Source organism: Eschrichtius robustus, chromosome 15, assembly GCF_028021215.1.
Source record: "Eschrichtius robustus isolate mEscRob2 chromosome 15, mEscRob2.pri, whole genome shotgun sequence".
NCBI classification, from domain to species: Eukaryota; Metazoa; Chordata; class Mammalia; order Artiodactyla; family Eschrichtiidae; genus Eschrichtius; species Eschrichtius robustus.
The window spans coordinates 82,908,914-82,921,410 of NC_090838.1; the positions used below are offsets into that span (position 1 = coordinate 82,908,914).

At 47.3% G+C, this 12,497-nt stretch overlaps 1 protein-coding gene across 1 annotated transcript in view; it reads left to right on the forward strand.

The window, feature by feature from the left end:
• Window positions 1–876: 876 nt before the first annotated feature.
• RPIA (ribose 5-phosphate isomerase A) overlaps window positions 877–12,497 on the forward strand; it is a 32,234-nt gene continuing 20,613 nt past the window's right edge. Inside the window, exons 1-3 of the mRNA XM_068564027.1 lie at window positions 877–1,169; window positions 6,901–6,961; window positions 9,116–9,171. Coding sequence (XP_068420128.1) covers window positions 897–1,169; window positions 6,901–6,961; window positions 9,116–9,171 — 390 coding nt within the window. The 5' untranslated portion in view covers window positions 877–896. The remainder of the gene's footprint in view (window positions 1,170–6,900; window positions 6,962–9,115; window positions 9,172–12,497) is intronic.

Here is a 12,497-nt window from a genome sequence, read left to right on the forward strand (position 1 = left end):
TTTCCTAGATCAAAAATTCATATGTATACATATACATATATATGTATACATATGTATATATATACTGGCCCCTCCCCTATCTCTTCGTAATAGTTCCACATAGCAGAGAGGTTATCTCCCAGGCTACAGTCCCTAGTAAGGTCCCAAAATAAAACTGAAAGTCACTGCTCTTACATCGTGCGTTTTTTTCCGTCCACACCTACAGCAAGACACTTTACAGGTAGAGAAGAAAAGAGAAAGCTGTTAGGTTCAGTGAAAGCCCTTTTTAAGTCAACAAGTATTGCAGGGTTTCTGCAGGTCACATGTATGTTCCCAGCCAGGTTCCATCTGGAGGGAAACCGTGCCATCCAACGCTGCCCAGTGCAGAACAACATCTAAGGCTGGGCGTTCTAATTTGTAGCCTTGGGCCTGCGGTGGGGGGCGGTGGGGGGGCCTAAGGATGGACTAAAGTGGGAGCCGGAGCCCCCAGGTGCGTTTCCCTGTGGCGTCAGTCTAGAGAAGTCACTCCCAAAAGGACATCTCCAGAAGAGCGGCTGCCCTCAGAATTCGTCCACCGCCACGTTCTTACTTCTAGAAAAAACAACAGGGTCAGAGCTAACACTCCCTTCTCAGATGCTGGGGCAAAGAGAAAAACCTCCAGGATTAACCCCACCGGGGCTACTTGGGCGGTACAAGCCGTTGCGCCAATTCCTGTCGCCGAGATTTGCGGACCCGGTCGCGGAGCATTGTGGGGCTGGTAGTCCAGGCTGGGGCACGGCTTCAGGCCACTGAAGCCATAGAACTACATTTCCCAGGAAGGCCCGCGCTGCAGCGGACGCGGACCTAGTACGTCAGCAACCAAACTTCCGGCAGAGCCGGGGGCGGGACCGTGGTGGAGGCTGGAGCGGGGCGGCGGGATGCAGCGACCCGGGCCCTTCAGCACCCTCTACGGGCGGGTCCTGGCCCCGCTGCCCGGGCGGGCCGGGGGCGCGGCCTCTGGCGGAGGCGGGAACAGCTGGGGCGTTCCGGGTTCCCACGTGCAGTTGCCGGGACGCGCGCAGTTCGGCGCTGGCAGCGCAAGTACAGCTGGCGGGGACGCTAACAGCGTCTGCCCGGCCCCCTCCACGATGTCCAAGGCCGAGGAGGCCAAGAAGCTGGCGGGCCGCGCGGCCGTGGAGAACCACGTGAGGGTGAGCAGCTCAGGACGTGGGGCGCCCGTGCTCGGCCTGATGGGCTCGTGCTCTGGGCACTGCCGGGTGCGCCTAGTTCCTGGCAGGGAGGGGGCTGCGTGAGAGGGGAGGGGGTACGCATTTTACCCGCCTTGAGACCTGCTCCTTCAAGGCCTTTTAGATGTGGAATCGGTTGGGGTCGCGTCCCCTAAAGTTGTGCTATCTAAAGACTTCTTGTCAGGCCAGCTAAGTTTGCAAAGTGGAGCCTGGTGGTGTGCGTCTGATGTTTGGAGTGGGGTTAGTAGGGACTTAGCGTGTGGCTTCCTTTTCAACAAATAAGAGACTGGGACTGCGAGAGGTCTTCACTCGCTTCACTGCCCTGGGAAGTCGGTGGGGAGCCGATTTTAAAAGTGTTTTGAAATTTTACTCCAAGAAAGTGCTTAGCTGGGCGCGCACCCGCTCCTGAGTGTACTCGCTGGAGGGAAGAGGAGACTGAGCCAAAGGAGAAACCCAGGCTTTAAGCCTCCTTTTGACAGGGCTCGGGTGGACGCTTGAAGTCTGGAGGACTCTCTTCTTTAAGGTCGGGATGTGGAGATGTTTAGCTCTTAACTTGGCGAGGTCGTGGCCCTACTTGTTTGCTGTGTTGCGGGTGTGGTCCTCTTGGGTGGAGTCTTTTAACCCGAGGGCATTTGCTGTCAGCAGTTAGTTATCTTAATTGTAATACCGACAGCCAAGTGGAGTATCTCTGCCCTTAGGTGGAGTTTCCTTGACTAATTATTGGCTTTTAATCTTTCTTTTCTGATTCCTGGAAAGTGGTATCAGATTCCCTTTTCTCTAGTGATGATTCTTTATTCTTTCCTTTTGGTAATGCTTTCGTGTACAAAGTTACTTTGCCTAGATAGATGGTTGATGCTCCTACCGCCTGACTAAGTGGGAGGGGCGAGTGTGGTAACCTTTGGCTCTGCGTGTTCTGTAGGAGGAATGACCAAGGATCCTCCAGGACCCAAACCGAGTGACTTCCGTTCCAGGGCCCTTCCACCAGTTACACAGCTGCTCTGTTCTGGTTTAATAGTGTGGTTAGCAATAGGATTTTCTATGGGGATTCACAGAGATAATGTAAAATGTGTAATCTGGCTCTCCTTTTGGGATTCACATGCCTCAGCTGCAAAATTGGGACGGTAAGCTGAAATTTCAAAATGCCTGGATAAAGTGAATCGTAATGGGTAAATGTAATGGATAAATGAGATCTATACAATTAGAAAAGACCCATATATTAGATTTCCTATTAACCTATTTACATTACTGTTTGGTGGCATGCATCTCCCTGACCATTGTTTTATTATTATGTATTTGGTTAAATTACAATTTGCAAGCTCCCACCTTAGGCCAGAGCTGCAAAACACTGGATTCTGGCCACATTATTGCATGAAGTTACCAGGCAATCCTGGGGAGATCTCCATAGGCCTTTTGGGGGCACCTCACCCCCATCTCAGTTACACCCACTTTCCTTTGCAAACTTCTTTTCTGAGATGCCAACACTACTTGAATTTTGTATTTTCTGCTTTGTAACTTCAATTCATTCATTGCAGGTATTTGTTGAGTGCCTACTATGTGTAGGTAGTTGGTGTGGTGGTCAGAAATGTGGCTAAAGGGAGGAGGAGAGGCTGGTCCTGGATACTTTGCAGGCAAGATAACTTAATTCAAAGCCACAGGTTTATTGAACTTAATTCAAAGCCACAAGTTTATTGAGCATAGTCCGGGTACCTAACTGTCAAGGCTTAGCTGCTCTCTCCAGGGGGTATCGTTTTTTCCACCTAAGGCCAAGTTTTCCTTTAGCACTTTGTGTCTTGAAGTTGTTTACTTGTTACACAACTCAGGTTTGGCTGCTCACCCCTCCAAAGACAAGTGTTGGTTGGAAAGAAAAGGTTACTTTATTCTGGAGGCCGGCAACCTGGGGAGAAGGCAGACTCCAAGAATCAACTCCAGGGGAGAAAGGGGAAGTTAATCGCAGTTAATCATTTGGGGAGGGGCGGGGGTTCAGAGTCTTATCTTCCACTGAGTGCAGACTTTCTTCTGATTGGTGGATGGTGAGGTAACTGAGTGATGTTTAGCCCGAAGTCTTGCACCCAGCCTGAATTTACCGTCTTCCACCTGGGTGGGGCCTTAGTTCCTGTAGAAGAACTCAGAGTTGTATTGTTTTGTATATTCCTTGCGGGGGAACCAGGACCTTGCCTGTCGCAGCACCTTTGTTTCTTGACTGCTCCTGCCTTGTCTCTGCAGTCCCTTCCTCCCCTGATTAGCAACTGTTTGAATCTGCCCTTTGGAACTCAGGGGAGGTCAAGGAGGCTGAAAGAAGCCTATTTCATACAAGCAAGAAACAAAGGACACGGAAAGGATTTGTACGGGAGGACCCCATAGGGTCCTGCTCTGTTTCATACTCACTTGTGTAAGTTTATCAAGCTAGGCTGTGTGCGAGGTCCTGTTGGTTCCACCTTTGGAATGTTCTTAGAACTGACCCATCCTGTTGACCTGCCAACTTTCCCGGTTTAGGCTCTCCTCGTGGCTGGCCAGAAGATTGCAGTTGCCCTTATCTTGTCCCCTCTGTCGACCACCCAAGTGGTGCATTATCCTCTTCTGAAGCTTTAATCTACTCTTGTCACTGTGCCCCTCAGGTGGCCTCATCCTAACCTCCATATGACACATCAGGAGCATCTACTGTAAACCAGTACTGAGGCAGGTGGAGGGGATACACAGATAAGAGGCTCTGGTTCTTGTCCTTACGCCCACAGTCTTGTTTCCTTCTCTGCTCCCTTCTCTCCCAGGTACCAGAACATTGGAAAGGACAGACTACTGGCATAGAGTGTGTGTTTTAATATCACAACCCTTGACCAAGAGTGCTTTTTCTTGTCCGCTGCTTTTGCCTATTAAAATCATATATGTCCTTCAGGGTTTGGTTCAAAGGCCATTCTTCCTTTCAGTTTTTCCTTAGCCTTGTAGGGGAAGCAGTTCTCCCCTTTAATTCTGTAGCACTCCATACCTCTTAGGTGCCTTATACGTCTTTATGACCTAGTTATGTGTATGTGTGTCTCCCAGTTCCCTGAAGGGTAAGCTTCTGGAGGGTAGTTAACCTTATTTTCATTCAGTGTTGGTCACAGTGGGGCCTTCCTAGTAAATGCTTGATGAGTTGTGTGGAGTGTGGACACAAACATGGAGGTTGTGGGGTGAATCTCCCTAGTCCATTGGTGACTACTTGCATTTCTGGGTGGGAGGAAAACTTGGAGAGTTCTCAGCTGAAGCCTCTGGGTAGCCACCCGGGACTCAGGTGTGCCTGTTGCAGGCTGGGTCACCATGCAGGGCCATGCTCTCCTGAAGGTCCCTAGCCTCCTTTGTTTGCTTTGGAGCCTGGGCTTAGCTTTTTGGCTGGCTTAGCTTGAAGAAGTTGGTGGGCAGTGGTTCCAGTTGGTCAACAGAAGAGGTTACCCTAGTGGACAAGGTGACCCGAGTTGTGATGTTGCACGTACGGCCTGTTGTCAAGTATTGCCGTCAGGAGAAGCCTGCTCCTCCAGCAGAGCCTGCCGGGCAGCCTTCTGCTGTTGGGGCACCTCTGTTTGGCTTTGGCTGGTACACTGATTCTTGGCCAGTCATTTGATTGCAGGGTAGCAGGACCACAGGGTTGAAGAGCTTTGGGCCTGGCAGGCCTGTGCAATTCCTGGCCTCTTGCAAAAGCCGAGGGAGGAGCCTTGCACAGAGCTTGTGTGACTCACCCAAGTTCATCTGTGTGCCACCTGCCTGCTGGGTGACATGAGTATATGGCAGAGTATGGTAATGAGGAATCTGACAGTTGAATTACTGTATAGCTAGAGCTCTCAGCTTCAGGTTGGGTGGGAAGGTCAGGTTGAGCCTACCTAGTCAAGACATTTCCTCGTTACTTGAAGGTTTGTACATTTTCTGATATTCAGCTATTTTGTGTTGTGATGTAGCATTTACTGGTCTTGAGGACCTTGCTATTGAGGTTTCCCAAGTAGCTAAACGGCTGTTGGATGCATTGCCTTCTTGAGGGCGTCATCACAGGTGAAATCCTGACCTAGCACAAGCTCTGTTTTAAGGCCCCTTGGTGTTATTTGGTGACTTTGAAACCTTGAGCAAAGGCACACACCCCTGTAGGATCAGATACTACCTGCAGATTCCAGCATTTCATTGAAAGTATGTCTAATAATCTCTTGCTCATTTCTAAGTCTTAAATTTTTCCTTAGGGTGTTGAATTCATCTCTAAAGTGGGGCTAAGGGCCTTGAGGTCACAAGGGGTTATTGTGAGATTTGACTTATATTAACATTTATGAATCTTTTTAGTAGCTGCTTAACAGATGATGTTAAGCTTTGGCTTGTAGCTGTTTTGCCCTAAACAGGCAGGAGATTACTCCCAGGAAGTTGCTTAGGAACCAAGCTTCACATTAGTTCCTGTTTGTACTCTGACCTTGTTTTGCTGTTTGTGGTCTAACTGACCTTGGCTGGGCCCCTACTCTGCCCCTGGTCTACTCTGAGGTACCTTCCCCCTTTTCTTAAGATGATAGGCTCAGTAGTATGATGCCTGTTTCTTCTCCGTTGTACTCAAGGAGTGGCTTCCTATATGGCAGATGAAGACTATTTATGTTCCCACCTGAGCCTTCACCCTCTCCCCATTTTCTCTGAAGCAGGCTTGTGCAAAATGAGGACCCCTTGGGATCAGTCGGACAGAGTTGATGTGATTTGCTATTCAAGGTTGCTTCAGACTCTCTTCTGTTGACTTTGGTTGGTGCTCTGGATGGTAGGCTTGATGTGTCTCTGAGGTTCGCTGTGATGCCACCAACTTGATGGGGACTGTGGTCAGTCCCTTCTTTTAGATGTTATACTTTTGTGAAAAGTCGCTGAAGCCAGAAACCTCTGTTTTCTGCTCTTAACGTTCAGCTGGGCTCTGTTTTTCTCCTAGGGTCTTTCCTTTCTGGTCGTGCTCCTGGGGATGGCCAAAAATCGTTCAGTGTTCCTCTGCAGGCCATTTCTGTGAGGCTGACTTAAGTTGCTCTACGTTGTAAAGAAGCCAAATCTCTTGTGTTGATAGGAGGTAGGGAGTGTTAAAAATGAGACAACAGACCCAAAATGGAGTCGCTTATGCCAAGCCCCGCATCACCAAACAATACCTAATTACACTTTTGGCTCTCCCAGAAATGGAATCTTAGTATGGAATCTTAGCTCAGTCAATCAGGAATCACCTGATCAGCACTATTGAGGTCATCTGCCTGGTAGACCCCTGCCGTCCCCTAAAGGGAAGTAACCTTACAATAACCAGCTTGCTTTTTTGCCCAGTATAACTTCCTTGTCCCCGCTTGCTTCTTGCTATAAAAGTCTTAATTTTGTACAGCTTCTCAGAGCTCCCTTCTGCCTGCTAGATTGAGTGCTGCCCAATTCAAATTGATTTTTGCTGAAATAAATGCTTAAAATTTTTAATAGGCTTCAGTTTATCTTTTCACAGGAGGAAATGGTGATGTCATTGTCAGGGATGAAAGGAGGAGGGCTCTGCTGATAAATTGCCACTGGGCACCAGGACAAAGTACAGCTTTGAGGTTCAGTGATTATGTTTCTGTGGGCACAGTACCTTGCACCCAAGTTGGTGAATTGCTGTTCCTAATAATTTTATAGCTCTAGGAAGTGGGCTGGAGAAGGGAGTAAAGCATGGTATTAATAAGTTTTGAATTTCCCTCCTCCTTTTTTTTTGCAGAATAACCAAGTGCTGGGAATTGGGAGTGGTTCTACAATTGTCCACGCGGTGCAGCGAATAGGTACGTTTTCAGGCTGACTCCTGGATGTTTGTGTGGGGTGATGGGGGTGGGGACATAGAGGAGAGGGAGGAAGCAGGGCACAGCTTGGCACCAGCATTGTGGAGCCTGTGGTCAGGTGAGTGTTTCTGCTCTTCTCTGAGTGGGATTCTTGGGGTTTTGGGGTTGGCAAATTTGGGGTTGCCCTGGCTTTGTTTACTCTGCTGAGCTGGGTGAGGAGCTGACTTAGGGTGAGGTCTCTGCAGAATCTTAATTGTCATCAGGGGTGTGTGTGTGTGTGGCCTCATGGATCCTGAGGCAGGCAAACCCTCTAAAGCCGGCGGTTTCTCAAGCAAACAAATCGAGGTCGGCCAGGCCAGCGCAGGCTTGGCCTGTCCGTGACCCTGCAGTTGGTGGCTGGCTCTGCAGATGCTGACTTCATTCTGATGTGGGTGTCTCTGGGCTCAGGAAAGGCTCAAGAATTATCAACCCCGGTGGCTGCTGGACAGGTTTGACCGCCCTGCTCTTGTTTGTGAGAACAGAGCCCAGAGGAGAGGCTTGCCTGAATGTGGATCTCCTCTGGTAGGTGCCAAGGGGCTGTGCTCAGGGCACAAAGCCCAGGAATGCTTTGTCTTTAAGGAATGACTGTGGTGCAGGTGTGATGGCTTCTGAAAGCCTCAGTGTTGCACACCCTTCTGCCTCATCACTGAGTATGTGAAGGATTTTAGGGCACAGGGATTACTGTGGATTTCATAATAGTGGCATCTGAATCTCCCAAGGTGTACACCCAGTGATTAAGGAGACTTGAAATTTTTAATAAGGCAGTTTTTCCCTGTCGACTGAAAAAAAATGCACAACCTCAAAGTTGAGAATTATGTTTTGTGTGTGTGTGTGTGTTTTTTTTTTTTTTTTTTTTGGCCATGCTGTGTTGCTTGTGGGATCTTAGTTCCCCGACCAGGGATCAAACCTGCACCCCCTGCAGTGGAAGCGCGGAGTCCTAAACCATTGGACCGCCAGAGAATTCCCCAAGAATTATGTTTTATTTGGGGGTGTTACTGAGGACTTAAGCCTGGGATACCGCCTCCCAGATAGCTCTGAGGGACTGTTGAGGAGCCAGGATATATAGGAGTTTTTGCCAAAAAACCCCGAGCAGTCGAACATCAAAAGATTACCGTTAATTAAAGAAAAACCAGACATCTCAAGTTAATGAATGTAGTGCTTTCCTATGTATGGGAAGATGCAAGGGTCTGGGCTTAATGAAATTATTCCTTTGATGTGCACCTTAATCTAGAGCCAGTATCCTGTTTTTTCCGTCCTGAATCCTCTCGGGTGCACCGCCTGGGGGCAGCTGCAGTGGCTGAGGGCTTGATGGCTGCGGCATCCTTTGTTCACTGAAATGACAGGAGACGTTCTTTGTCTGCATCCCTTAAGACTTTCCTTTTTGGTTTTTGGTTTTTTTTGGCCGCACCATGCGGCTTGTGGGATCTTAGTTCCCCGACCAGGGGGTTGAACCCATGCCCCGGTAGTGAAAGCGCCGAGTCCTAACCACTGGACCGCCAGGGAATTCCCAAGACTTTTCTTTTTGTTTAAATCAAGTTTTCCCGAAAGGTACAAATCCAAAGTGAATAAATAAACCCTCTTTAACCACCCTCTGGGGTCTATAAATGATTATATTTTTTTACTAACTGTAAAAGTCAAATTCTAGCTTTTCTCTGTAAAAGCCTATATAGGGAAGTAGTTAAGACTGGCACTAGACTCCCTGGGATCAGATCCCAGTTCTGCCATTTGTTAACTGTGTACCAGTTACTTTGCCTCTCTGTGCCTCAGTTTCCTCATCTGTAAAGTGGGGATAGTAATTGTAAGTTATGTTTGGGTTACTGGATTAAAAGAGTTCATGTGTACAAAATTCTTTGAATATTGCCACGCACATACTAGCAAACCCTGACGTTGCTCTTTCTGTGGTTAATACTTACCTCCTTAGGCTATTTTGTCCCTGTCTAGTGACATGTGAAGGCTGTTTACCAACTTTTCAGCAAGGGTGGGGACATAGAATGAAAGGGACATTTCAGTGGGGGGAGGGGTTGGACCTTTTCTGTTGGATTTGAGCAAATGTGAGTACGACAAGGAAAATAAGGTGAGGAGAGAGAAAAACCACCAACGCGGCTTTTGTCTCCACAGCTGAAAGAGTGAAACAAGAGAATCTGAACCTCGTCTGTATTCCCACTTCCTTCCAGGTATGTCCTGCTTTCCATTCTGCATCTTGGCAGTTGCCGCTGAATCTTCTGGGTCCCTGAGGATATAGGGGTGTGGCTCTGGGTTGTGTACCAGGGTTGTTCTGGATGAGAAAGCCAGGAGCAGGAGAGCAGTTGATTGACTGGAGATTGCTCCTCGGAAGCATGGTTTTTTTTTAAATGTAAAGCATTTTTCCCTTTACTTTTTTTTTTTTTGGGGCTTTATTTATTTATTTTTGGCTGAGTTGGGTCTTTGTTGCTCTGCGTGGGCTTTCCGTAGTTGCAGCAAGCGGGGGTTACTCTTCGCTGCAGTACACAGGCTTCTCATTGCGGTGGCTTCTCTTCTTTCGTAGCATGGGCTCCAGGCGTGCGAGCTTCAGTAGTTGTGGCACGTGGACTCAGTAGTTGTGGCTCGCGGGCTCTAGAGCGCAGGCTCAGCAGCTGTGGCACATGGGCCCAGCTGCTCTGCGGCATGTGGGATCTTCCTGGACCAGGGATCGAACCCGTGTCCCCTGCACTGGCAGGCGGATTCTTAACCACTGCGCCACCAGGGAAGCCCGGAAGCATGGTTTTAGACGTGAATATTTTAGTATATCTTGTATTAGGCACTATGGAGTTTGTAGAGATAACCACATGGTCTCCGTCCTCAAGGAATATTATCTCCATTTATAGATGAAAAAACTGAGGTTAAAGGGCATTAAGTGATGCGTTAGAAATGCAAGTGCAGTAGTTTGAGTCCGTGTCTCATGCTGTTTCACCATAAAATAGTAGGGGCTGATGAAGGAAAGCAATGGAGCCAGTTAAATACAGGGAGAGATAAGGGAAGAGTAGACTTCAGGAAAGGAGGGAAGAGAGGTGCCTAGATAGAGCCCCATCCCTCACCTGGCTGTCGTGGGGAGGGTAGGTGTGTCGCCTCTCTTTGGCTTCGTCGCGGGGATCCTGTGAATTGGGATTAAAGGTTGGCATTGCTGGTGATTTGTGCTCCTGTGATGTTGTGGACACGGTTTTGGACAGCTAGGTCTTCAGAAACTCTCAGTCCTGGAGGCAGGATGTGTCAGGTGTGTGCCCCAACCTGTCAGAGTAGGGAGTGGAGGAGGGATTCCAGGTAGGCAGGATGGGAAGTTAGGATAGTGCACGCTGTCAGAGCTGTTTTGAAGTTAAATCTCTTGGAGGCTCTGACAAGCTGCCCGGACACCCAGGGAACTGAAGACAATACCATAATTCCTGCTTCAGGCTAGAAAAGGAGTGGTTTCACCTGGACTTTCTTGCTTTTGAAATCCTCATGTTCTGAGGAGATGCTCTTAAAGTTAGAGGGGCTGTGATGGGTTGCCTTGCCCTTGAAAAAGCTAAGTGTCTGATTTTTCCAAGTGACTTGATCATCTAGTATTTTTATTTCTTGTTTAATAAAATTATTTGATATTGGTGCTTATTTTTTTTTTTGCTTATTTTTAATTAAAGTTATCCATACACATAGATTGAAGAATCAAATAATTCAAGTCATTTTATTAAAAAATAAGACACTCCCTTCACACCCTCCCCCACTCCTGACCACCACCATTTCTTGCTCTTTAGATGGACATACCTTTAAAACTCTTTTAGCTGATTGGGTATCTGCTCCAAAGTCTGGAGACTACATGCTTTTCTTGCCATTTAAATTTTTTTTTTTTCAACTTGAGGTAATAATTCCATGCTGAATGGATGCAGGGAAGATGAGCATTCGGTTATCTCTTCCCTCCTTTCTCTCGCAGGTCAGATACCCTTCTCCTAGTCTTCAGTACAGTTACGTTTTGGTGAGGCCTCACTCAGTGTTTACAGAATTGTGGTGTCCAAGCTACAGCTGAACTGTGCAGTCAGCTATGATTACGCTTCCTTACCTGCTCATTATTTTGTTTTCCTGAAAGTTAAGTAAATGATGCCTTTGTTTTTTCCACTTCCTTGGTTGTCTGCATACTCCTTACTAATTCAACCCCAAACTCTTACCTGGATGGAAAATCTCACCTCGTTCTGGCCCAGTGGATATTCTACTCCCGTCAGCTTCATCTTCTTGGTACTCTGGTTGGTAGCAGCTGCCCTCGGCTGTTATCTTGGGATCTCCCTTTGCGGTCAGGAACTTTCCTTTTCTGTCTCCTCTTTTGGATCATCCTGTTCCTCCTCACTACTCCCCCATACCCTTTGGTTTCGTTTCCTTCAGTTTCGGTGAATCACGTCCTTTAGGTAGCTATCCAAGTGCACGGGATGCAAACTTGTTGGCACTTTGGATGTCTGAAAATGTCTTTAGCCCCTCTGGAAGTCAGTTATTTGGATAAAGAATTATTTTTTTTAAAAAATATTTATTATTTATTTATTTGGTTGCTCCGGGTCTTAGTTGTGGTGGCAGGCGGGCTCCTTAGTTGTGGCTCGCCCGCTCCTTAGTTGTGGCATGCGAACTCTTAGTTGCGGCACACATGTGGGATCTAGTTCCCTGAGCAGGGATTGAACCTGGGCCCCCTGAATTGGGAGCGTGGAGTCTTAACCACTGCGCCACCAGGGAAGTGCCCTGGGTAGAGAATTCTGTGCTAAATCACTTCTTAGTACTCTGTTGTATCTTCTGGCTTTTTTTTTTTTTTTTTGGCTGTACTGCACAGCCTGCGGGATCTTAGTTCCCCGACCAGGGATGGAACCCGTGCCCCCTGCAGTGGAAGCGCAGAGCCCTAACCACTGGACTGCCAGGGAATTCCCTCTTCTGGCTTTCAATTTGCTGTTGAGGAGCTTGTTGCCATTCTGATTCTTGATCCTTTGTATAAAACCTATTTTTCATTCTCTCTGAACTCCTACACCCTTATATTATCTTTTCTTTGTCTCCAGTGTTCTGAAATTTCACCATGCTGTGTCTTGGTGTGGGTTTATTTTTGTCCACTATGCTGGGCGCTTGCTGGGACATGTCATTCTACAAATTCACACTCTTCAATTTGGGGGATTTTTTCCCCCTATTATTCCTTTAATTTTCTTTTCTCTGTTTTCTCTGGTCTTTCCTTTTAGGGTACTTGTTAATGTCCTTGGTGCTTGTGGCCTGTTTTGTCCTTTTGTCTTTTCAGCTTTACCTTTTTCTAACCCTTCTATTGAGCTTTCTTTGCTCTCATGTATTTAATTTCAAATAACTCTTTTTTTTATTGTTCTCTGAAAAGTTTTTTTGTTTTTGTTTTATGGGTGCAGTTTTTTTCAGTTGCTTCTCTTAGCTCCCTGAGGATGTTAATACTTTTGTTTTTGTTTTAGGATTTCTTCTCCTATATCTCTTTTCTCAAAGTTTTTTTCTTTTTTTACAGTTTGTTGGAGGTATAATTTACATAGAA